General features: G+C 38.4%; 3 protein-coding genes across 3 annotated transcripts in view; 1 reads left to right on the top strand and 2 right to left on the bottom strand.

The window, feature by feature from the left end:
- Positions 1-762, bottom strand: part of STK10 (serine/threonine kinase 10) — a 137,299-nt gene extending 136,537 nt beyond the window's left edge. The window contains exon 1 of the mRNA XM_043990207.1: positions 106-762. Within this exon, the coding sequence (XP_043846142.1) occupies positions 106-261 (156 nt within the window). The 5' untranslated portion in view covers positions 262-762. The remainder of the gene's footprint in view (positions 1-105) is intronic.
- Positions 763-3,374: 2,612 nt separating this feature from the next.
- On the top strand, positions 3,375-8,113 carry EFCAB9 (EF-hand calcium binding domain 9; the record flags this gene model as incomplete). Its single annotated transcript, XM_043980749.1, is given in 10 exon segments — positions 3,375-3,459; positions 3,462-3,497; positions 3,840-3,847; positions 6,150-6,206; positions 6,208-6,300; positions 6,549-6,620; positions 6,622-6,667; positions 6,670-6,702; positions 6,705-6,724; positions 7,964-8,113. Coding segments are annotated over 10 exon segments (600 nt in total), but the record flags the coding sequence as incomplete, so codon positions are not given.
- Positions 8,114-16,979: 8,866 nt separating this feature from the next.
- Positions 16,980-27,475, bottom strand: part of UBTD2 (ubiquitin domain containing 2) — a 66,595-nt gene continuing 56,099 nt past the window's right edge. The window contains exon 3 of the mRNA XM_043990379.1: positions 16,980-19,573. Within this exon, the coding sequence (XP_043846314.1) occupies positions 19,068-19,573 (506 nt within the window). The 3' untranslated portion in view covers positions 16,980-19,067. The remainder of the gene's footprint in view (positions 19,574-27,475) is intronic.

The raw sequence follows: 27,475 nt of genomic DNA on the forward strand, positions 1-27,475 counted from the left end.
GTGCGCACCCTCCGCCCCTGCTAGGGGATTTCCAGGACCCCATAACTCGGCTCCCAGTGGTCTCCACGAGATACCCAACACTTTTTCCCAGCCTCCCGCACCCACCTTGTAAACTTTACCGAAGGCTCCATCGCCCAACTCCCCAACGATCTCCCACACGTCGTTTGGGTCTAGATCCCGACGGACGTGCTCATATTCTCGGGACTTTCTCTTCTCGAAGGTGGACAGCCTTAGGATACGGCGGAAGTTGGCAAAAGCCATGGCTCCGTTGGAAACAAGCAGGCTTGGGGGGCGGGGGCGATGCTGAGGGTGCCTAGACGCCGCTAGGGGCTAAGCGAGGTGGCTCCGGCCCCCAGCTCCGCAGGGCGGTGCCAGCCTCAGCACCCCGGCGGCGAGCGCAGAGAGACTGAGGAGAGGTGATGGAGGGGGTAGAATCAGGAACCCGCAGTCTATGTCGCTTTGCACCTCACGCCTCCCGGGATCGAGAGCCTCTTACACCCCTCCAGGGCTCGGGAACCCACAGTCAAGTGCGCCGCTGGAGAGGATCTAGGGCTGGGGTTAGGACTCTGGGCACCCGGAACAGAGCAGGCAGAGGCAGCAGCGTTATCTCCGACAAGTGATCTCCAAGCCGCGGCAATTTCGTCTCCGAATCCAAAGGCGCAACTGTGGCACGCGCCCCTTCACCGAGCAACACACCGGCATCAAGCCAGGCACAACTCCAAAAGTCAAGCTCCAGAAGGGGTAAGTCGACGATTCCGAACCGGAGTCCCGAAGCCCGCGACTCCACCTGCAGGGAGGCCAGCTGCGCCACGCCAGCTTCCCATTGGCTGCAGGAACCAACCGACCCCGCCCCTTCGCCGCAGGGCCCTCTGGACACTGTAGTTGGCGGACGCCCTCTTTTAAAGGGGCTGGTTGGGGGTTTGAGAGAACTTAGGGTCACAGGAACATAGATTTAGACCCCAAAGGGACCTTGGTTGCCGTGAAGCTGGAATAGCTGGAAACTATGTTCTTTCTTTTTGTTACTTTGAAAAGTGAGTCCTTACAAGGGGACAGAACATGGGATTGGGGATCATTTGGACCAAATCCCGCCAATCCTTTGAATTTTTAAACGGAATAAAATGAATTATTGTAATAGAGTGGTGGAATGAAATTCCCAAGGGCAAGGATGGAAGAAGGAAGGATGATGTTAGGGGAACCTTAGAGGAAAATATGAAAATGGTTCAGTAGTCTGTAAAGAGTACCTAGCTCCCCTCCCATCCTACCTCCGCCTGTAAGGCTAGAGATCACTAGTCCAACCCCCTTCATTTTGCAGATAAAGAATTTGAAACAGTTACATAGCTAGGAAGTGGTTGGTAGAACCTGCACAAATCTAGGTACCGGAACTCCTAGTGCAAATTTCCTGGTGTTTAATTGAAAGCAGTGTAGAAATACAAAAGGAAGACTGTCCTTATTTTCTTCTGACTAGTAATTTCATCTATGTAGGGAATTCTCAGGCAGGAAACATAATGCAGAAAGCAACTTCTGCAATTTATAGGTGCCTGAATGAGTTAAAGAAATTTGTCGGAGTCTCTCTCACTGCCCCACGTCAGAGGTAAGACTTGAATAGTCCTTTCTGATTCTGAGGCCAGTTCTCTACCTATATTATCTGCAAGCAACCTCCTAGTCACAATTGTCCTATTTCCTTTCGCCTTTATAGCTCCCATTTATCCACCCTGACATTGATTCTCATTGCTATATAATTCTCTCTCTCTTCTCAAGCAGAGAACATCACTCCATGATAACGGATGATTCATTTAAGGTCTCTTCTACTAATTGCCCACTTCATCCCAAAGTTAACTGGAGCTAAAGAAACTCAGGTCAGTCTTACAAGGTCTATACTTCAGAACCTTGAATGGCTACTCTCCTCCAAGCCACAGGTCACGTAAAAATGTTGCACAAATGGTTAGGAATTTGGTGGGTAACAGCCCTTCCCTATTGTCTTAACAGTAACTACAAGCAGGACAAACTTCTCAATTCTTCTATATACTACAGTCCCTTACTTATCTGCAATTCCAAGTCTGTATCTTTCTCACAGCCTTTTGAAATCCAATCCAAAACTTATCTAAGATAAATTAATAGAATCCTTTCTAATGCTAGCTAATATTTTTCATATATGTAGGATTCTGAAAAGTTTGTTGGATTCTTATGTAAAATTTTAAATAGATCTCATCATTTTTGCATAGTGGAAGCACAGGAATAAGAATCAACTATCACCACCCTAAGCAGGACTCTGACTAATTTACATTCTGTAAGTAGACTGTTATTGGTCTTGATTTCACCCTCCCTCTCTCACCCCATCCCCATGCTGCTATGCTGGAGGGACCATCTTTCTAAAACACCGGTTTGGTTTGGTTTTGCTTGCTAGGGGTTCATCCTCCCCCAAACACCTTGGGTTTTGCCTGTTATTTCTCTTTGTAGAAAAGTCACTGTTGTTGTTTTTTTCCTTGTCTACAAGTTAAACTACAAATATAAAATACAAATTCTATAGTCTGGGATACAAGACCCTGCATAGTTTTTCCAGTATTACCTTGGATTGTTCCCCTACACACAACCCAGCCCAGCTATTTCACACACTTTCTCCTAAACATTCTTTTGGATCTCTCCTCTTGTTTCCTTCACTGACTACCACAACCCAAAGTAATCTGTCTCTCCACTGGATTCCTGGATCTTATATATCTATTCCACTCTTTTTGACACATTATATAGAAAGCTGTATTGATGCCATTCAAATCTATGCCTTTGTTACTTTGCACATAAAAGGTGTTCAATATACACTTGTGGATTGATTTAGGAACTATCTCCCCTAACCCAACCCCTCCCCACTCAAACACATCTCTTTTTATATTGCATCCTGAAAAATTTAGCTAAGTTTTTTGTTTTTTTATAGAGGCAATTGGGGTCAAGTGACTTGCCAGGGTCCACACAGCTAAGTAAGTGTTAAGTGTCTGAGGCTGGACTTGAACTCAGGTACTTCTGACTCCAGGGCCGGTGTTCTATCCACTGCACCCCCTAGCTTCCCCTACTTAGCTAAGTTTTAACTAACAATGAAATGTGTGTAACCATATATGTGTATATGCATCCATAGGTGTGTGTGTGTGTGTGTGTGTGTGTGTGTGTCTGTGTGTGTGTGTGTGTCTGTGTATCAGGGATTTTTACATAGTCTGAGGAATTGAGCACTTCCTCTGACATTTTAACTGAGGCAATTACTTTAGTAATGATAACAACTCATGAAACCCAAGTCATCATTCCAGTTCAAAGGCAGAATTCTCTATTCTGTGTTGCCTAAGTGGACCAGTTGCAAACAGAATCAAATACTGACAAGATGAAAGTGAAAACAAGGATCATTTCTATGGTACCTCTACTTAGATAAAATATACTGTTTACTCTCAGTAAGAAATGTCAAAGTACTGTCTGAATATTTCACGTCCTTGATGTGCACAAGAAGCACACTCTGAATGGTAGTACTTTCAAATTCATTAAATCATTTAGACACAATGACTTGGTCGGAACTGTGGGAGGCCCTTGGGAAGATATTACAATTAAGTTACCTGCCTTTATAGAGCTCATAATCTACTAGAGTCAAATGTAAGAGAGATTTCCTGCAAGATTGTGAGATCCACCAGATAATTTTTGCAGATGACATTTTTCTGACTTCCTCAAGTCCCTGAGCATTACCTATATGAGAACCATATCATTCCAAAGTTTTACCCAACTATCCAGACGTGGAAAAACCAAGTAGATGAAGAATACCTACTGTCCAGATAATAATACAATTTACCTTAGAAAAACATTGCAGTCAGATGTGGTGGTATATGCCTGTAATCCCTGCTCCTGGGAGAAGCTGAGGCTAGTATAGGGTGGGTCAAAAGTCACAAAGGGGATTTCAATATTTAATAATATGTATTTAAAAAATTTTACAGTACCATAGCATCACATACAGTATATATAGGGAGAAATGTGTGTATATACGAAATAAAGAAAAATAATTTTCAAAAAGTCATTAAAATGTCAGACCCCTTTGTGACTTTTGGCCCATCCTGTAGATCACTTGAATTTAGGAGTTCTGAACTGAAATTAGGGCTAAAGTAGATCATGTATTCACATTAAGTTTGGCACCGACATGGTGAACCCCAAGAGTGAGAAAGTCATTAGGCCATCTAAGGAATGAACCGACCTAGGTTAGAAAGAGAGTAGGTCAAACAAAGCTCCTGTGTAGTTCAGCAGAGAGATTGGGTCTGAGTGGCTGCTGCATTTCTAGAATTAATGAGATAGAGAGCCAGTTTAGAGAGAAAAGGAGAGGAAAGAGAAGAAGAAAGAACAAGAGGAAGGAGGGGAAGGAAGGACCAGGAGGGAGGGAAAGAAAGGAAGGAGGAAAAAGAGGGAAGGAAGGAAGGAAAAGAGGTAGGAAGAGAAGAAGGAAGGCAAGAGTGAAGGGAAGGGCAAGGACAAAGACTAAACAAACATGGGAAGGGAGGGAGAGGGAGGAGAGGAACTACAAACAATTAGTGAACTATACCTAAAACTGAATGAGAGGCAATAAACAGGGTGGACTGCATTTGAAAAACTGCAGTGCTACCTCAAACTACTCCCAAAACAAAGGCCTATTTTTTTTTTTTTTTTTGGGTGAGGCAAGTGGGATTAAGTAATTTGCCCGGAGTCACACGGCTAGTAAGTGTTAAGTATCTGAGGCCGAATTGGAACTCAGGTCCTCCTGAATCCAGGACTGGTGCTTTATCCACTGCATCACCTAGCTGCCCCTAAAGGCCTATTTTTTTAAAAAGATTAATATTCTTTCAGCAATGATCTATGACTTCAAAGCATGAAATATAATGGTCTCTAAGAATTAAAACTGCAGGGTACACAAAGGGCAATGTAGGGTGATAGATATAAAATAGGATGTAGCATATTATCATCAATTGTATGACTGATAAAAGGCCAATTAACGTGCAGCCCATGTAGTCCACTGGTACCCTCACAATGTAAAAAAAATATATATATATATCTAGAGGAAAGCCTCCAGCAGGCAAGAGGATTTGAATCCCTGGGTCACCAGGTTCAAATATGGTGGTTGTCCCACTAGGCCCCCACTTCCCTGACACACCACACTCCCTTTGTCCCGACTTGAGCTGTCAGTACCCTATGCTGGACCACCATGGAACCTTCCAGGCTGTAATCATAAAGACTTGAGAGAAATCAGAAGATGATTTTGAGCGAATCACTTCAGTTTTCTGAGCTTCAGCTTCCTAAGGTTCCTTCCAGCTATAAATACTATGATTCAGACAGGTGGGGGATGACTATTATAAATGAGCTGTCATGTATATGTATTTAGAGAAGTACCTATAACACCATAAACCTCCATCTCATATATACATAACTGGGGAGTGGGATCACTAATGATTGAGAACTGACCTAGCAAGATATTTGACACAATTTGGAAGCTACTGGCCATTCTATCCCAACCCATCCCACCAAAATGTAAGTACACATCCCTGCATCATGCACATTGCTTTGTGCAAGAATCCTTCTAAATTTTTCAATCTCTGCATAGTGTAAGCATTCAACAAATACCTAAATGCTTCAATATGTTGTCTGTTTGTGGGTTTTTTGGATGAGGCAATTGGGGTTTAAGTGACTTGCCTAGGGTCACACAGCTAGTGTCAAGTATTTGAGGCTGGATTTGAATTCAGGTCCTCCTGACTCCAGGGCTGGTGCTCTATCCACTGTGCCACCTAACTACTCCCGATTCAATAATTTCTAAAGGATGGGTCTCTCATCAATGAGTGTGTTCCTGCCCCGTTGCACAATGCAATTCATTTATGCATCCTGTGTGATTTTTGTCCATGTTCTCCCATAAACACTCATCTGACTTCTTATGTATGTGATCCTGAGCAAGTCAGTCTCTCTCATTTTCCTCATCTGTAAAATAAGGAGAAAAAGGTAATGTCTAAACCTATGAGCCCTTGGAGGAATCCCAAGTGTACTAGAAATCCAGAGAAGATTACTGCCGTGTCAATAGTCTTGGGACGTTTAGTTGTCTTAGTATGTTTTTATAGATCGCAGTGTAGTGTGAGGGTAAGACTATAGGAATATGGCATCTTTTTTTCCTTCAGATGTGGTCTTTCTATCATTTTCTTCATCCTGTGACTGACTTGAACAAGAACCAAATTAATGATAGTGTATGACATGCTGGATTGGGGTGCCACAGGAGAGATTGGGCTTTTGATGAGTTTACATGCTCGTTTGTGTCTATTGTCACACGAGGTAGGTAAAAACCATTTGGATCATAGAGACCAGAACATCCACTGCAACCACTATTTTGCTAAGGCATCACTGAATATAGCCTCCGACAAAATTTATCTTCCATTGATCATGCTTTCATAAAAAAGATTGCGTCATATCCTTTGTCCTTTTGGGAACAACATACCAGTGGAGATACCAAGTTCCTGAATTAATATCTAGAAGGCACTCGCTAACCTACTTGAGGTTTATATTTCCCTTTCTCTAAACAGAATCACTTGGAAGAGCAGTTTATCTATCGCCATTCCCGGCCTGTGTTTGAGCTGCTTGACAGAGAAGGGAGCGCTCAGGGTTAGGCTAAGCCAGTTTGAAGCCTTTCGATTCCTCTTCAATTTCAGGAACAGGAAATGAAACAGCTCTTTAAGAACTTGATGTTACAGGTGATGAGGTGAGTTCACAGATTCAAAGATGAGACACAATACTCCCTTCCTCCTAAAGGAATGTCCCATATGGCTTCCAACAATCTGGGTTGTAGTTTGGTATATTCAAGAGTAGAAAAATATGCAAAAAGAAGTGTTTAGCACTATGAAGGATCCAACCAACAAATAATGAAATGGCCCATTCCCTAGAGGAATCATAACCTAATTAAGGAGAGGACTAGCACACAAGTCCTTGGGCAACACACTTAACTTTCAGGGCTTCACTTTCTTATTTGCAAAAATGACAGGGAGATGACTTCTAAGGTCCCATCCCGCTCTACAACCAGGATCCCCAGAATGAGTACCATACAGTTTAGCATTTGTTCTCTAACTATTTGCACAACAGAATTCCAAAAAGGTCTGGCATTGGGAATGTTGTGGAAACAGTCAAGATAGGGAAAGCTTCACAAAGAAACAGGAAATTAAGTTGGACCCTTGGACAGGCAGAAAAGCAAGCATTCTAAAATGTGAAAAAACTAAAAGATATAGAGGCAGGAGCATGTTCAGGAGACAATTTGATTGGCCTATGATAACACTGGACAGGCAGGGGGCATAACTCTAGAGGGTATTAAATGCTAGATAGAAATTAAGACTCAATACTTCCAAGTGTGGACATGATAAAGAATCCTCCCCTTGCTGGCCTCCCTCCTCCCCCAAGAAAGAATAAGCAGTAAGTTACTACTATGGACTTGACACAGTGCTAGGTGCTTTACAAATATTTCATTTGATCCTCACAACTACCCCGGGGCGGGGGGGGGGGCGCGCTATCATGATCCTCATTTTACACATAGGGAAACTGAGGTAAAGAACTGTTAAGTGACTAGCCCAGGGTCAGAAAGCTAAGAAGTACCTGAGGTCACATTTGAACTCAGGTTTTCTGATTCTAGTCCCAGTATCTACCCACACTGCCACCTAGCTGCCAAGCTCTTTATATTTCTTCTAAATGGTGGAAGAAAAGCCTTCTCCCTTGGAACTGTGAATGCTAAAGCACCCAATTATCATCTAGAACCCACACAAAGAAGTAAAGGGTAGGACTAGGATTCTTCCTCTGGTCCTCATGTCACATACTGAGGTTCCCCAGTTCCTACTTTAGAGTCTACTTGAAGAGTCACAGGTTTTTATGAGAAATAACTACCACCCCCTGCCTTTTTAAAGTGTAATATTTAATTTTCCTAAATTACTGTCTTTTGTTTTTCCTCAAACACAAGCGTCTTAATTACAAGGAGTTCAAGTTGTTTACTATATTCTGCCTTGACAAACATCAGGAAAGGCAGAAATCAGAGAGAAATAAAAATCTGCTCCTGAAACAGAAAAGTCTCTTTGAAAAGTGGATGAGAGCAACACAGATTAAGAAATGAACACTTTTCTTATTAAATAAATTTGAATCTACAAAGCAGAAAATTTTGAATTTATTTCTTCCATGAGAGATTACAGGAGGGGGGGTATCGACTTTCATGCAAATAATCAATAGGTATGTTCATAAAATTTTGGATTGTTTGTGACACCAGAGCAATGTAATTCTTGGGAGTCACTAAGGTATAAACAATACTGATTAGAATACCATCAGCTTCTCTTACTGGACATGCCTCAGTTCCCGTAAAGCTCTGTAACCTATTCAACCCCATCCTTATCTACAGAGGCCCTTTACATTTCATTACCCCTATTCACTCTTTGTACTCAGCTCTTGTTTTCTAAATTTAGGCTTTTATGGACACAGCTAAGCTACCTATGCCATGGACCAAGGTTCATCTTTTTTATCTATTCTTCTGATGTCATGTAAAAACAAAGAGAGCCATAATTTTTTTTTTTGTATTAGAACAAACAGAAAGATGACATCATGTGATTCCATTTTATTTGCATTTGTTCACCTGCACAATCTTAGAGGAAGGTCACACAGGGAAAGTTTTTAGTCATGAAACTAATCACTAGCTAGTACTACTCTCTTATTATGAACAAATTTTAAGTCTCTTAAAAGGAAGCTTTAGGAGATTTAAAGGATTTTCATTATGGATAAGGAATGAGGAAGAATTCATTTTCCTTCTCCAGACACCTATTTTAATATAGCACTTCTCTGGCACCTTTACGAAGACTTCTAATTATCAGTGTGGCATTTTTCACTAAGATATGAACTGACATTTCATTGACTTAGAAATGCTTCTGTACCCACATTTACCACCTCTTCAAGATGAATTTGGGGAAGAAGTCAGGGCTTAGGGAAATTCATTCCCAGATCCCCATCATTCCATACTAAGTGCTGCTCTAATGACTGAATCACCTGGACTCCCATAGTGTCTGACTAATCTCTTGGGGATGACTTGTACGCTCTGCAGTATTATATATGTAGATACCTCTGTGTTAAGCAACATATTAGGTTTAGCATTTGGCTAAGTGAATAGATCAAATAATAAAGTTCAAATATCCAAATGGAGTCACAAAGAGTCAGATACAATTGAAACAGTAACATATGTGTGTACATATGCATATATAGACCACATGTGTGTACACACACATACTATATATCTCCAAATATTTCTCATTGTGGCAAACTACAAAAATGTATCCCTCACCATGAATACCTAAAGGCATAATCTTTTTAGTTAGACTGAACTAAGTTTAAGAAAAGTATTTGAAAAGGTGGTCAAGAGAAACCCTTACCAGGTAGTTACTTACCAGTAAGACTATTTCTCTGAAGGTACACTGTCCCTGTCAGCTGTTACAGCAGACACTCTTGTAGCAACACAGGAGTCTTCAGAAGGCTTTTTACCTTTAGAATAAGACTATTAGAGCAGGAATAGGTCTTAGAGATTAACTAGTTTAATCCTCTCATTTTAGAGAGAAGGCAATTGGGCCTAGAAAAGTTTACTTAAATGTTTGGTGAATTAAATGATGTTCCCAAGATGACTCAGCCAATTGAACATAGCACAACTAGAATACTATTGTATTCTCCCTTGATAGGACCATAGTTGGAATACTGTATTCATTGCTGTAAACATTTTAGGAAGGACATTCACAAGGTGGAGCACAGCCATAAATAGCAATTTTGGTGCCTTTGTAAAGCCACATTAAACATACCTTCAAATCAGTGATAGGTGAAGAGACTACAATAGAGACTTCAGACAGGAGGGGAGAGCTCAGAATATTACAAGGCCACTGCAGGTTAAAAAAACAACAAACCAACTCAGGGAGGAGCAAATTTGGACCAATCCAGGAAAGGACTTGCCTGATATGCAGGGATCTCATCATCTGGTAAGTTTCCTAGGTTAATTCATTATTCTCAAAAAATTTCTATGCTACTCAAAGAAGGCACTATAAGAATGGTACAAAATATTGCAAATGTAACATTTTCTAAATTGTACAGTAACAAATTATAAAAATGTACAACCTTCTAAATTTTACAATCAAGTTACAATCATCTATTATCATTATCTCGATTTTCCCCCACTAGTTAAGGTTTGACCAGGAGTAAATCCAAAGGTGAGATGAGATATTAACGGGAATGGAGATTATTCTATAATGGGGTCTAAAGGAACTAGGAAATTTAGCCTGAAGAGAAGTCTACAGGGGACAACATGACAACAGTTTTCAATTATCTGAAGAGCTAATTATGTGGGGGAAAAGATTAGATTTACTTGCCTAACAGAGCAATGGTACCAAACTGCAGAAAGGTAGATTAAAATCAACTGTAAGGAAAAACTTCCTAACATTCAGTGCTAATCAAAATGCGATGCATCTGCTTCAGAAATGAATGGGTTCCCTCTTACTAAAGATTAATTAGAAGCTCTAACTTGTTGGGGTAGAGGGTTGTAAAGCATAACTGTTCAAAGATGTATTTTATTAAATGCTTCTCCGATCCCTTTCTACTCTGGGTTTTTTTTTTTTTTTTTTAGACCCAGATTCAATCAATTCCCAAACCTAATTCACCTTCCACTGTGCCATGCTGGGAAAGGTATAAGCCTTAGCCCTAGCTATAATAGGAGCTCCATCATTAGGCATTCCCAGTTAGTTTGGTTTTTTCCCCCTACTTCCATTTGAGGATTAAACAGGCAAATCCAATGTTACAGGATATCTGGATCTATAGTGGGGTGTGGTACGTGGATAAGAATATGAGAAGGAACCTGCAACAGCTGCCAGGCATAGTGCAACTTCAAGTAAATAATCTTATTGCTAATAGGGACTTTTCCAAAGATGTTAAGGATTGTTGCCTTCAGCTGTTACAGCAAGCAACATACAGGAGCTAGGGCATGAGGTCATTCTGAGAATAGCCACGTTAGGACTACAAGACCAAACTGACAGTCTTATCCGGAGCTAGATCCAACTAAGTACTTGATGTATATGAAAAGGACCAGGTGGTTAGCAGCTTTGTATTCCTTTTAAATATCCTTGACTCTCCCTAGGTAGAAACAAAGATCTGTTAGACCTAAAGAATGCAAGTTATGTCCCTAGAGGGAGGAGGACTGGCTGAGGGTGCCAGAATATATAGCTTGGAAGAGGCCTTGGTGATCAGCTTGGCCAACCATTCCCAAAATGAAGTCCAAAAAGATTAGGTGACTAACCTAGGGTGACACAGGCCAAGTGTTGGTAACCCAGGATTACTAACTCTAAAGCCAGCGTTTTTCCCACTTCATCATGACACCTTTGCAGGTACATTAAAGAGAAACTAGGGCAGTCACAATTTTGATTTGCCTACAAAGTTTTGAAACCTGTTTTACAAATCATACTTAGTGGTAGAGAAAGGACTTTTGGGGTGGGATCATTTACCAGAATTAGAATTCACTAATCCTTTTGGTTAGAACAATGACTACTTGGAAGAGGGTCTGTAGAAATGCTTCAGAGAATATAAATGTATGGGTTGAAGGGAATCCAGGTTACTTAGAGAAGACCACAATGCTTTACCAGGAGGTGAATCAGAATAATACTTTAAACAATCAAGAAACCAGAAAAAATAACCATAGACCATTTCCTTTCCTGCAGCAGTTAAAGGGTAAAATGTCCCCAAGAAGCATAATTGTTGATTACATTTTTCAAACCTTTTAAGCCAAATAATGGGTTAGACCAGTGATATCCAGTATTCAAGGATTCTGTGGGCCTCCCAAAACCCACAGCAGCCTGTAGTTTTTAATACTGCAGATAAATTTTGGACATTTAAACTACATGGATATAGGGAAAGACTTGTAACAGATTTTTGAGAAGAGATTCCCCTTGTGGTCACTTATTCAATTAAAGAAGCCATAATGCCAAGGTGACTGGCACTGAGGTTCAAATAAGCCAAGACCATAATGGCTGGATGGGACCTCAGGGGCCACTTAATTCAACCCCCTCTTTTTGAAAATGAGGAAACTGAAGCCCAGGGAAAATATGAGATTTAACAGGGTCACACAGTGACAGGATCTGGACTTGGGTCCCATTTCCAAATCCAGTGCTTTTTCCAGTTGATCATGCAAGAATAGGAGCTAGTGCCCAAGTAACAAAGGCCCTGAACTTTTAAAGACTGACTTTTTCTCCTATTCAACCCAAACTAAACTATCTCTGTGGGTTTGGAGACCAGTATCTGCAGTACATGCCAGATTTGTAAGTGATGACCATCAGGGTCTATCTAGCTCTAGTAACATCACTTTGCTCTATTTCTCCTATTTGGTAGAGTGGTGCTTTTCCATCCTTTTTTCACGTCATACATGCAGGAAATAAGAATTTTCTATCAGATTATTTCAGAGGATTTTCACGTGAGAAAATCAGCACAGAGGATTAAAAGCCTAGAGATAGTTCTTTGTGTCAAAAGTTCTTAGAAAGTCATTGATGGAACAAGCAAGGCGTGATTAATTACTGTCCTTTTATACTACTTTTTTATTACTACTGCCCTCCCAGAGCATGTTTGTGTTTGGGAGCAGAAGAGGTGGGGGAAGGGAGGGGGGGGAAGCTTTAAAATTCTTTCAGATGGATCCTAGCTTGCTGTTTCCTTACTATCCTTTCCATAATCCAACCTCACACGACAAAAATTATAACATAAAATACAGTATGCAATACTATTACCACAGATTAATGGCCAAACTAGGCAGAAATTTATATTCCTAGACATTATGTTCACTAACAATGTGAAACCTTCTTAATGTTGCCCTTAGAGAATACATATCCTACCTTAATGATGAGAATGCAAATATTCTTAGCAACACAAATTTTCCATTCTTTCACCCAGCAAACCACCCCCAATGTGGCACTATAAAGCTCCATCTCTCTCCACCCCCACCCTCCAAAAAGAGCCGGGTTCCTCCTAGGCTGGTGAAGGTTTGTTCAGCTCACAGGATCACATATTTAAAGCTGGACCATACAGGTCATCTAGTCTCACTCTGTTATAGATGAGAAAATTAGTCCCAGGAAGTGATCTGCCAGGGATTTATTAAACTTGGGTTCTCTGATGCCAAATTCATTGCTTCCCAATATGGGAAAGAACTGCCTGTCACATGTCTTGTAGTAGAGCTATAACCAAATGTTACTTGGGATGCCTAAGTGGATAGAGTGTCATCCTCGGAGAAGGCCAGCTGTCAAAGTAAGAGAGATCCTCCACAAAAGTCATAAGATAAAATCCATCTTCCCCAGGGTATTTCGGTCTTCACTCTATGGCTGCCACATCTGCAGATCTTCCCTGCCACCCAAGTACAACTGGAAGATGAGGCCACCATGAGAAAATCTCAAGGATGCTTTTCTATCCAGTGGCCTGGGTGGGATTCATAAAGTGTCCTACAGAGATCATAAAGGTAAAGCGATTCAAAGTTTAATGAAGTATAGTACCTATTACAAAGTGACTGTTACTCAACACATTGAAGATAGAGCATCTTTTCAAAATGTCAGAAGGGGAACAGGTGAATAAATGAGTCCTGCTTTTTTATTTGGCCAAAAAAAAAAAAAAGACAACACTACCATATAATAGAAGTCTCCATTCTTTTCTGGAATTAGCAGGCAAATTTTCTTCTCATTTGGAAATACTGTTGACTAGAAAAGGACTTTGAGAATATAATTATACAGAGAGTATAACTATATATGAGAATTTAAACTATAAGAGGCTATAGCTTGCCAATGCTCCTTAGCTAAGTGGTTAATCTACTTTTTCTAAGCATTAGGTTCACATAGATATAAACTGAAACTCATCTTTAAAAAGCTAAATTAGCCTATACCAGTAATGTGGGCTAGGGTCTGAAATTTCCTTTAGTGAAAATCATCCAATTTAATCTACCACTTAGCTTTCTTGATTTTTTTTTTCTTAGTATATTATGAGAACCATAAGAATTTGAAAGATTTCTAAGGATATTCTTTCAGTTTTAGTCTCCACACTTCAGAAGGACAGTTGGCTAATCCTTCAGATTATATTTAAGGTCAGTTTAGTGCCTACCCAGCAATATGCACAAAAAGGCACTTAAAGTATTCTCGTTAAGATGGTGGTATTCTAGTATGAGTATTTCCTCTACCTATGCAAATTGCAACTCCAATCCTATCCTTGATCCCCTGACTTAATAAGACAATCTTGGAAAGTTACTAACTATAGCCAAAATTTTATTGCTCTGTGGTCAATCTGGAATGACCTCCTCCAAATTTAGTAACCTCACCCTAGACAACAAACAGTTTACCACCAAGCTAATTCACAGGGCCACTCAGAGGTTATGTTTCCTAGGTAGGTAGAAGTGTGTCAAATCACTGGACTGGAGTCAAGTGTTTGAATCCTGCCCTAGACCACTTATAGCTATGTGACTCTGAGCCAATCACTTAATCTCTTAGCAAAGTTTATTCATCTGTAAAATGAAGTTAATAACAGCACCTACCTCACTGGGTAACTGTGAGGATCAAATGAGATAATGTATGTAAAGTGATCTTCTAGACTTAAAGCAGCCATCAAGAATATGTGGTCATAATTATGACTAAAATTTGTTGTTTCTTTGCACAAAGACAACACAATTTGAAAAACTTGGACTTATAATGCCTAAGCCCAAGAAAGCAGGGATTTATCATTTCCTGGAGTGGATGAATAGAAGAGAAGGTTGTAGAGGACAGTTACTCGCCTAGGGACCCAGCAAAAAAGAAGGTGCTTCTTCCCCCTCAATCTCCTATTGTCTTCAGTTAATTGCTGAAAATTTTATTCCAGCTCTGCTTCTATATTGCTTGTTATAGGGGAAAGGGTTTGGGAAGGATACATACCAAAGTAAAAAACAACTTCCATTTCACTGCCCTCAGTAGCTCACATACTATTAAGAGATGTACAGATCTGGTGGTGTAGGAGAGGGGAGAATTAGAAGCCGGGTGGGGTTTATGTCCCACCTCTGACACCTCATTGCATAAATACTGGCAAGTTGTTTAACCTTCCAACCTCAGGCAACTCTTTAAACTACAGACAGGTTGTAATCTGTTGGTTTTGAGAGAATTCTCACACCAATGAAACAAGAGATCCTTGAAATATTTAATATATGTTGATGAACTATTGCCATCTGGAAACTAGAGACATTTAGCTGTTATATTAAACATTTGTTATGTACCTACAACTTAAGAGACTTTCAAGAGCAGAGGAACTTAGACATCATCTAGTCCAAATTGTACTGAGCAGAGATCTCTTGTTACACACATTTCAATAAAAGGTTCATCCATCTCTCACTGCTTCCCAGGAACCCATATACTTTAAGACAACAGTTATTTCTTTATACTGAGTTGAAATGTGCCTCTACAACTCTACCCTAGGAACGAGAAACAAAACTACTACTCAGGCAGCATCTGCAAAGCTCAGGAACCAGAGGCTCAAGGGATTCAGAAATTACAATAGAAATTAGGCATTAATTCAAAGAGGTATTTAAAAGAATATCAGCAGACATGTTTAAGGTCCTAAAATACCGTTATTTATGTATAATCTCGATTCAGCAAAACCTTGTAAAGTAGGCACCCTTGTAAAGAGGTACCCACTTGCTGAAGATTCCTTATATCACAGGATCACAAGTTTAAAAACTGATAAGGACCTGAAAGATCATCTAACTGTTTCCTAAATTTAGAGATGAGAAAACTAAGGCCCAAAAAGTTAATGATCTGCCCCAGGTCAAACAAGTAATAAAGGCAGAACCAGATTTCAAGTCCAATTTTTCTGACTCCAAATCTAGTGTTCTATTATACCATCCTGCTTTCAACTACTATTGCTGAATGATCTGCACAGTTCTGATCTGTACGGGAAAATGCAAAAGTGATATAAACTAGAGAACATGTTAGTGTAAGAGACAGGTTGTCTTTTCTTTATCTGTTAGGGAAAATGCTACACAAATAGTACTTACCAACTGATGGAAATGGCTGAAAAGCTGCTAATTTTGCTATTACCAAAATGGACATTTTCTGAAGGTTTTGCTTGAAATTTTGCAATATTTATGAATTTTGCAAAACTCTAGCTAGGTTTTTGGCAGGGAGAGAAAGGATTTGAATTTTAATTCATTTTCTGGTCCAACACATGAAAGACTCCAAGGATTTTTCTGAACAAAACTGTGATTTCATTGGTTAATGAACTTCCAAGTGAGGAAATCTCTCTACCAATAGACTGGCTTTGCCAGTCCTATAGAATGCTCAGGGCAGGGTTAGCCGTGTGTCAGAGACTCAAATGCAGGTATCATTAAAAAAAAAAGGGGGGGGGGGACCGGCTAGGTGGCGGAGGACCTGAGTTCAAATCCAGCTCTGACACTTAACACTTACTAGCTGTGTGACCTGGGCAAGTCACTTAACCCCAATTGCCTCACTAAAAAAACAAACAAACAAACAAATGCAGGTATCTTGCTGACTCCAAGGCCAAATCTTTATCCATTAGGCCACTTTGCTGCCTATTAGTAGGATACAATTTCAAAAATGAATTTCATTTAAAGTATAATGTTCAATAACAAAAATGACATTGTATTTGAAATGATACAAAACTATAGGTGACCATGTCTGAATTGGTCTGAAGAACCTGATTCTTGTAAAGAACTTAATTAGTTATTGAGCTAAGATTTTTAAAAAAGACAACTTCACAGTTCTCATTGGAATGAAACAGATCACCCTTAATAATTTAAAAAAAAACAAACCCATAACAACAAAAAAACTTATAATTGCTCTTAGCTACCGGGGGGGCAGACGGACATTTTTCTGAAGTACAAAACCCTACATGCTCAAGTTATGAACATCAAAGTCTTGATCCAATCTTAGAATAGTCTATTTACAATTAAACAGCACCATAATCTCCCTCAGCCAGTTTAGTTGTTTAATCATATCAAAGAACTGTTATTCAAACATATAAGTTCCTTTAAAACAAAACAAAATCCACAAGAGAACTTGCATCCCTCAGAGAAAAATGAACTTTTACCTACTGCCATGAATGGCTTTAAAACAATGTACTGAACTTCTTTCTCCCAACCACCAAGACTAAGGGATACCAGAATTTCCCTGTGGGCATGCAAATGAACAAACAAGATGCAATTCTTTGATTGTAGAAGTGTTAATCAAAGTAACAGGATGCTGGGTTCCATTCCCCCAGTGCATAACAACTATTCTTGAAATGATGTTTTCAATCTTCTCTTTAATTCCAGGTTTTGAGCAGACCTGAGAGAGAGGCAGCCACAAGTCTTAAGGCAATTAAATAAAAGAGATCTGAAATTAGCTCATCTTTTGCAGGAAACATGTTACAAATAAGTTATTGATATCTCCTATCTAAGTCTCCTATCATTTTATAAGTACTATTTCAGGCCATTTAAAATTAACCTTCATTTTGTTTAAAGCTACTATCTGATTGTTTGAAGTTTTGACCTTCTTTTAACTTCCAACTGAAAGCAGTAAAAGGATTTTCCTTCCTCTATTCTTCTTTTTGAGGGATGCAGAGTTGAAATAATATGGGATGTAGGCTAACAGTATGTATTAATATCTCCCTTCCCCATTTACAAATCAGTAAGCCCACAATCTCAATTTCTGGCAGCTTGAACTGAGGCCAGGATACACTTCACAAACCAAGTGAACCAAAAGGCTTTCTCATTTCCCAGGTATTTCCTTATATATACATTATCCAAGAAAATATGATGGAGAAAAAGTACCATCCAACATGACTGAAAATAATGAACAGTGAATTAGGAAGTTATTCAAGAAAAGCATGCAATGTCAAGTGTATGAAGCAATGCATCACTGAACTGTTTTTTTAATGCTGGTGTTTAAATGATGTCAGGAAATCTTTCACACTGAGTGGTTAAAATAAGGAAAGCGCTTTTGCAAATTCTTAAGCACTATAGAAATGTGAGCTATTATTTGATGGCTAGGTGAAAATAGGCACAATTCTCCTCCTAGGCACAGGTGAATGGGCAGTCCTTACATTCTTCATGCAAGGCAGAGGGAAAAGAGAGAATCATTGCATCTTCCTGCGAGGACATCCAGTTTCACTGTTCCCATGCAGCCCAGAATTGGAGTCTGGCTCAGGGTACACAGGAGAATGGTTGGTGTAGGCCTATGCTGATTCTCTTTCCCAACAAAGATGCCCCTCACATTGTTCTGTAGGGGAGAACACATACACTTCAAAACAGTTGTGCATTTGAAGCACAAGCTGTGATGATTACTGGGTTTTTTCCTCCCCCAGCCAGAAGTAGCAAAGGTATTAGAGGAGTGGCCTCCTGAGGTTAAAGGTGGAAACAGAGGTCAATAATTCAGTAGACATTTCCAGATACCACTGAGGCAGGAGGACAAAAGAACTCTGAATCAAGTGCAATACAATATAAGATTTTACTGTATTTACTAAATTATTGCCTAGTGCTCCAGAAGTCAGTAACAGCGTAAGGCTGCCTACCAACAGCTTGATAAATGGTACCCAAAAATGGGTGATATGAACATAAAAACCTCAACACGTGGAGGAAGGGAAAGCAATGCTGAAACACAATGCTAGGGATATTTTTTCCCGTTTTCCCCCTTGATGGATGAATTTGAATAATCAGTAGCTAAAATCAGAAAGAAACATCATAAATACTGCATTTCTGTTGCCATTAAAAAACGTTGCATTTAGGGACAAAATTAAGTAATAGAATTTTTTGAAATAGCCTAATTTGGTTTGCTTAAAAAAAGTTATTCTGAATTCTAAAGGTGCTGTTCTCATGGATGGCTGCTTTATTCATAGTTCAAAATCATTTTAACATAGCCATTATGTTGGGTTTCTGTTTTTTTTTTTTTAATAAATGGTTATCTATTTCATTTGTTGACTCTTGCATTAGAAATGGCAATCACATGAGTCTCAAAGGCTGGCTCTTTGTGTTTTATTTTTTTGTGTAGATCTCCATCAGAGATGGAATTTTTCATTGGTCATTCCTCAGAACTAAATCCACTCATTGGTAAATAAGGGCAGTGAAAATAAATTTCACGCCATAAAGGAGGAAAAACCAAAGATGAGAAACCAGCTAAGACGAGCAGTTCAGTTCTCAACTGGAGGTGGAGTTTGCAAGGCTGGCTCACAATAACCTGTACTACATAGTCCTTTGGGATCTTCAATTCTTCCAGTTTCATTTTGTCAGTGAGTGGCCTGCCTGAAAAGAACCAGCGCTGACTACTTGGTTCCACCCCTTCCACTGCATTCAACCTCCTCTTCATGTGGTACACTGTGTCTGTACTACGAGCCAAAAGTTTGAGATCTTTGCCTGTGGAAAGGCGTAAACGGAGTTGACATTCATATCCAGAATTTGGTGGTGGATCAGGAATATCCAGAGTCTCTATGTCACTCTTTTCTTCTATCATGTTGATTGGTGGGGCCAAGCAATAGACTGGAAGCTGATATCTGTTTCCCAGTTCATCATAACACTCCGTAAGGGCACCTTCAAAAGGAGGAAAAAAGTAACAGTGATCTAAATTAATTCATTGTGGCATATACTTTGGGAAATTTCCAAGTCACCTGTTAGTGTCTTCTATAGTCAATACAATATAAGTTGTGGTGTCAGTCTGCTAGTGATTAGCAATGATAGGTAAAAACCAACAAGGTTAATTATTATCTAGTTTCCTGTCCAATGTAAAAATATCCATTAAGCTTCCATGTTCAAGATGCTAGATACTTGGGGAGGAGGGGGCCAGAGATGGCAGGCAACACTTGAACCTTACTCTCATCAGAATCAGCTCAAAAAGGGAATGGCATACATACTCATTTGGGGGCAGGGAATGATAGAAGGGAGAGCAGATTAAAGAAGCCAGCAGTAGTCAGAAGCAAACCAGATTTGAGAAGGGATAGGATAAAAAGAGAGAGAAAGATAAACAGGGGGAAAACAAGATGGAGGGAAATACATAGCAATCATAACTGTGACTGTGAATGGGATGCACTCACCCAGAAAATGGAAGTGGAGAGCAGAATGGATTAAAAACCAGAATCCAACACGTTGTTTACAAACACACTTGAAACAAATATATACAGAGTAAAATTTAGGGGGTGGAGAAGAATCTATTATGCTTCAACTGAGGTAAAAAAAAAAACAAGGATAGGCAAGCATGATTTCAGACAAAGCAAAAAACAGACCTAATTAAAAGAGATGAGCAAGGAAATTATCTTTTGCTAAAAATGTATCATATACAGTGAATATCAATACTGAACATATATGGACCAAATGGCATAGCATGCAAATTCTTAAAGGAAAAGTTAAATGAGTTATAGGAGAAAATAGATGATAAAACTATACTACTGAAGGACTTCAACTTTCCCAACTAACCATAAAATAAACAAGAAATAACTTAAGGAAATAGAATCTTAGAAAAGTTAGATATGATTGACTTGTGAAGAAAACTGAATGGGAACAGAAAGTATACCTTTTTCTCAGCTGTACATGGCACCTGCACAAATTTACCACGTATTATGCCACAACCAAATGCAGAAAAGCAGAACTATTAAATACATACTTTTCAGACCATAATGCAATAAAAATGTTAACACAGATTAAAAGTTAATTGGGGGGGGGCACTAGATGGCACAGTAGATAGAGCACCAGCCCTGGAGTCAGGAGGACCTGAGTTCAAATCCGGCCTCAGACACTAACCCTGGGCAAGTCACTTAACACCAACTGCCTCACCAAAAAAAAACCCAACAAACAAACAAACAAAAAAAGTTAATTGGAAACTAAATAATCTAATCCTAAAGAATGAGTGGGTCTATGTACAAAAATATTTATAGCTGCTCTTTTTGTGGTGGCAAGGAATTGGAAATTGAGGGTTTGTCCACCAATTGGGGAATGGCTGAACAAGTTGTGGTATGTGAATGTAATGGAATACTATTGTGCTGTAAGAAACAGTGAGCGGGGCAGCTAGATGGCGCAGTGGATAGAGCACCAGCCCTGGAGTCAGGACTACCTGAGTTCAAATCTGGCCTCAGATTCTTAACACTTACTAGCTGTGTGACCCTGAGCAAGTCACTTAACCCCAATTGCCTCACTAAAAAAAAAGAAAAAAAGAAAAAAAAAAAAGAAACAGTGAGCAGGGGGCAGCTAGGTGGCACAGTGGATTAAGCACCGGCCCTGGATTCAGAAGTACCTGAGTTCAAATCCGGCCTCAGACACTTGACACTTACTAGCTGTGTGACCCTGGGCAACTCACTTAACCCTCATTGCCCCGCAAAAAAAAAAAAAACAAAAACAAAAAAAAAGAAACAATGAACAGGCAGATTTCAGAGAAACCTACAAGGACTTGCATAAACTGATGATGAGTGAGATGAGCAGAACCAGGAGAACACTGTACACAGTATCATCAACATTATGTGTTGATCAATTGTGATAGACTTGATTCTTCTCAGCAATATGATGGTACAAGATAGTTCCAAAGGACTCTTCATAGAAAATACTCTCTAAATCCAGGAAAAAAAAAAAAGAACTGTGGAATATGGATGCAGATCGAACCATACTGTTACTTTTTTTTTTTTTGGTACTGTTGCTTTTCTTTTTTGAGGTTTTTCCGTTTTGCTCTGATTCTTCTTTCACAGCATGACTAATACAGAAATTTGTTTAATGTGGTTGTACATATATATCCTATATCAGATTACTTGCTGTCTTGGGGAGGGAGAAAAATTTTAAACTAGAAATCTTTTAAAAACAAATGTTAGAAGTGGATAGAGCACCAGCCCTGGAGTCAGGAGTACCTGAGTTCAAATCCAGCCTCAGACACTTAACACTTACTAGCTGTGTGACCCTGGGCAAGTCACTTAACCCCAATTGCCTCACTAAAAAAACAAAAACAAAAAAAAAAACAAACAAAAAAAACAAAACAAACAAATGTTAGGGGCAGCTAGGTGGCACAGTGGATAGAGCACCGGCCCTGGAGTCAGGAGTACCTGAGTTCAAATCCGGCCTCAGACACTTAACACTTACTAGCTGTGTGACCCTGGGCAAGTCACTTTACGCCAATTGCCTAACAAAATTTTTTTTTAAATGTTGAAAACTATCTCTACATGTAACTGGAAAATAATAAAATACTTTTATAATTAAAAAAAAGAATTAGTGGGTAAAAGAACAAATCACAGAAACAATTTCATTAAAGAAAATGACAATGAGATGACATACCAAAACATACAGAATGTAGCCAAAGAAGTACTTAGGGGAAAATTTACATCCCTAAATGGAATCATCAATAAAACTGAAAAGGAGCAGATCAATGAATTGGGCATGCAGCTAAAAACAAACAAAACAAAGCAAAAAAAAACCCTAGAAAAAGAAAAAAATTCAAAATCCCCAATTAACCAACCAATTGGAAATCCTGAAAAATCAAAGGTGTAATAAAATTGAAAGTAAGAAAATCAATCAACTAATAAAACTCAGAGCTCATTTTATGAAAATACCAATAAGATGATAAACTACTGATTAATTTAATTTCAAAAAGGAAAAAAAATCAAATTACCAGTATCAAAAATAGAAAGGGTGACTTCACCACTGATGAAGATGATATAAAATCATTTGGTGCTGTTTTGTCCAATTATATGCCAATAAATCTAACAATCTAAATGAACTAGATGAATATTTACAAAGATATAAATTATTCAGATTAACAATAGACATATAGTGCTTAAGCAACCCTATCTTAGAAAAAGAAACTGAACAAACCATCAATAAGCTCCCCAACAAAAATTCCCAAGACCAGATGGATTCACAAGTGAATTCCAATCAGACATTTAAACAACAAAATCCAATACTATATAAACTATTTGGAAAAAAGGTAAAGGAGTCCTACCAAATTCCTTTTATGACAAAAATATGGTACTGATACCTAAACCAGGAAGAAGAAAGGCCAATTTCCCTAATGAATACTGATGCAAAAATTTTAGGAGATTAAACAATATATTACAAAGATCACACACTATAATCAGAAGGGATTTATACCAGAAATGCAGGGCTGGTTCAATATTAGGAAAACTATCTGTACAATGGACAGTAAGTCAATAACACAACCAACAAAAATAATAATTATTTCAACAGATTCTGAAAAGGCTTTTGACAAAATACAACTCACTCCTATTAAAAATGCTAGAAAGGGGCAGCTAGATGGTGCAGTGGATAAGCACCCACCCTGGATTCAGGAGTACCTGAGTTCAAATTCGGCCTCAGACACTTACTAGCTGTGTGACCCTGGGCAAGTCACTTAACCCCAATTGCCTCACCAAAAAAATAAATAAATAAAATTAAAAAAAAAAATGCTAGAAAGCATAGGAATCAGTGGAGGTTTCCTTAAAAGTAGTAACCTACACCATCAGCAAACATTACTTGTAACAAGCATATGGTAGAAGCCTAAGTTCTTAATAAGATCAGGGTTGAATAAGGATGTCCATTATCAACACTATTATTAAATATTGTATTAGAAATGCTAGATACTATGACAAGAAAAAGAAATGAAAGGAATTAGAGTAGGCAATGAGGAAACAAAACAATCACTGCAGATAATATGATGGTATACTTAGATAATCCTAGAGAATCAACTAAAAAACTAGTTGAAATAATTAACCACTTCAGCAAAGTTGCAGGATATGAAATAAACCCACATAAATCCCCATCATTTCTATATATTACTCACAAAGACCAGCAGGAAGAAATAAAAAGACTCCATTTAAATTAAGTGCAGATAATATAAAATACTTGGGAGTCTAACTACCAAGACAAACCCAGGAATTCTATGAATACAATTTATAAACACTTTTCACCACAAAAAAAGTCAGATCTAAATAATTAGAAAAATATTAATTGCTCTTGGGTAGGCCAAGCCAATGTAATAAAAAATGGCAATACTACCTAAATAATATGCTTCTCTAATGCTATATCAAACTACTAAAAAATTCTTTTATAGCACTAGAAAAAAATAACAAAATTCATCTGGAAGAACAAAATGTCAGGAATATCAAGTGAATTAATTTTTTTTTAAAAGTTATGGAAGGTAGTCTAGCAGTGCCAGATCCCAAAGTGTTATAAAGTGGTGATCATCAAAGTAATCTGGTACTGGCTAAGAATAGAGTGGTAGATCTGTGAACTGGATTAGCTACACAATACACAGTAATAAATGACCACAGTAATAATCTAGTGTTTGAAAAACCCAAAGACCCAAGCTTTTGGGACAAGAACTCAGTATTTGACAAAAATTGCTAAGAAAACTGGAGAGCAGTTTCTGAGAAACTAGGTTTAGACCAACATACATACATATACATATACATATACACATACACAATATACATGCATACACACACATATATACACCTATGTATACATACACTATATATATGCATATATATATTTATGTATATCCCAAGATAAAATCAAAATGGGTACATGATTTAGACATAAAAAGCACTACCATAAATAAATTAGGAGAGGAAGGAATAGTTTACCACCTGTCAGGTCTATGGATAAGGAAAGAGTTTGTGACCAAACAAGAAATAGAGAGCATTAGGAGATGTAAAATGGATAATTTGATTATATTAAATTAAAAAGGTTTTGCATCAAGTAAAAACCAATGCAACCAAGATTAGAAGAAAAGCAGAAAGTTGGCAAACAATCTTTACAGCAAGTGTCTCTGATAAGTTTTCTCAAATATAGATAACTGAGTCAAATTTATAAGAATACAAATCATTCCCCAACCATTAAATTGTCAAAGGATATGAACAGGCAGTTTTTCAGAGGAAGAATCAAAGCTATCTATAGTCATGAAAAAATGCTCTAAATCACTATAGGTTAGAGAAATGAAATTTTTCATCATAACACTCCCTAAGGTCATCTTCAAAAGATGCCCTTCTTCCTGAAATTAAAACAACTCTGAGGTACCACCCCACACCTATCAGATTGGCTAATATGACAAAAAAGTAAATGACAAATATTGGAAGGAATATGGGAAAATTGGGACACTAATGCACTGCTGGTGGAGTTTTGAATTAGTTCAACCATTCTGGAGACCAATTCGGAACTATGCCCTAAACTCTATAAAACTCTGCATAACTTTTGATCCATGAATACCACTACTAGATCTGTATCCCAGAGATTTAAAAAAAAGGGGAGGGAAGGAGAAGGGACCTATTTGAACAAAAATATTTATAGCAGCTTTTTTTGTGTTGGCTGAGACTTGGAAATTGAGGAGATATCCATCAAATGGGGAATGGCTAAACAAATTTGTGGCATATGATTGTAATGAATGCTCTTGTGCTATAAGAAAAGATGAGCAAGATGATTTCAGAAAAACATGGAAATACTTACATGAACTGATGCAGAATAAACTATGCAGAACCAGGAGAACACAGTAGCAGCAATATTGTACAATGATCAACTCTGAATGACTTAACTATTATAAGCAATACAAATATCAAAGACAATTCCAAAGGATTTATGGTGAAAATGCTATCCATCTCCAGAGAAAGAACTAATGGGAGTCCTGAATGCGATTGAAGCACACTTTTTTTTAACCCTATTTTTCTTGGTTTTTTGGTCTGTGTTTTCTTTTGCAACATAGCTAATTGGAAATGTCTTGCTTGACTGCACATGTATAATCCATATCAAATTGCTTGCCCTCTTAAGGAGTCGGGGCAAAGAGAGGGAGGAAGAGAATTTGAACCTCAAAAATTTAAACAAAGCAAATATAATAAACATAAGATAGTAATTGCAAAAAAAAAAGAGATGTGCTGGTTCTATGGAATACAAGACAAGCAACACACAGTTCCTATTTTCAAGGGCAAGACAATATATGCATATATATATATAAATATATAAAAGGTAAAATGTTGATAGGGACAATGAAAATATCTATATAAAATGTTCTAGGCAAAATCTGAGGAAGAAAATATGTCTACATTGGTGGATTCAGGAGGCTTCATGGGAAGTGGTTCCTGACTTGAACTTTGAAGGGAGAGATGTAAAGGTTAACTCAATATCTGATTACACAGAGGCCAGAGTTCACAAAGCAACAAGCAATCCAAACTGTAGTTTTATCTGAGCTTCTGGATTCTTTTCCTGCTAAATCCTTTTAGGTCACTTCAGAAATAATTCATACTTATATAAAAGTTTGGTGGATGAGCTGAAAGGTCACAAAATGTGCAAATCTTCCAATTTTATTGAATTTTAAAAGGGTATCTAAATTGTAAGGACTGAAACTACATACATTTTTTTTAAATCAACCCTAAAGAGCCACAACAATATTTATAATTAAAGTATTTACAGATCCTGCACTACTAAAAGAGGAAGTGTGGTGTATTGTAAAAAGCACGAGACTAAAAGGGTGAGAAAACCTTCATTTTCAGTCTCAGCTCTGCCACTGTGTAACCTTGGGCAAGTCAGTTAAATTCTAAGTTGTCCCACTTGTCAAATAAGAAAGGTGGAGACTAGATAACTTCTAAGGATGAAGAGGAAACCACCTTTAAAATTATGAGTTGGCATATATTGCACTTTGATCCTTACAGACACCCCAGCTACATTCAATTTGATGCAACATAAAAGAGTATCAATTGTACAACACTTAGAAAAACAATGTTTCTCCTAAAGCTAATTAACAAACAAGGTTAACAAGGATAGCAAAGGGAAGGAGGGAACATGAGGGAATGAGGTAAATAAATTTAGGTTTCTGATTAGCTAGCTCAGAAAAAGAAATTATCCTACTGAATTATTAATGGTTAATTTCAAGTTAAAGATCAACAACATACTATTACCAACAGCCATTTCCTTTTGGAATGGAAATGGTTTTGCTCTAATGAGCTTTTTGCTGTAATGATACTCAGTATGATGAGATCTGAGCTTGCCCAGACTTCAACATGAATGCCAGACTGTCAGTAGAGATTTAGTTTTTAAAACTAATATATGAAACCACAGTCGTTAAGTATAAATATTTAGGCATGGGGCGGCTAGGTGGCGCAGTGGATAAAGCAACGGCCCTGGATTCAGGAGTTCCTGAGTTCAAATCCGGCCTTAGACACTTGAAACTTACTGGCTGTGTGACCCTGGGCAAGTCACTTAACCCCCACTGCCCCGCAGGAAAAAAAAAATTAAAAAAAAAATATTTAGTCACATTTCCACTGTGTAGATCAGAGACTTTTAGGGGGAAATGGGAAGCCAATAAGCAGATAAGCTATAAACATGTTTCTACAATTTTTGTGTTGTGTTGAATAGATGAGAAAAGATGAGCAAGATGATTTCAGAAAAACATGGAAATACTTATATGAACTGATGCAAAATAAACTATGCAGAACCAGGAAAACATAGTAGCAGCAATACTGTACAATGATCAACTCT

Source organism: Dromiciops gliroides, chromosome 2 (assembly GCF_019393635.1).
Source record: "Dromiciops gliroides isolate mDroGli1 chromosome 2, mDroGli1.pri, whole genome shotgun sequence".
Taxonomy (NCBI): domain Eukaryota; kingdom Metazoa; phylum Chordata; class Mammalia; order Microbiotheria; family Microbiotheriidae; genus Dromiciops; species Dromiciops gliroides.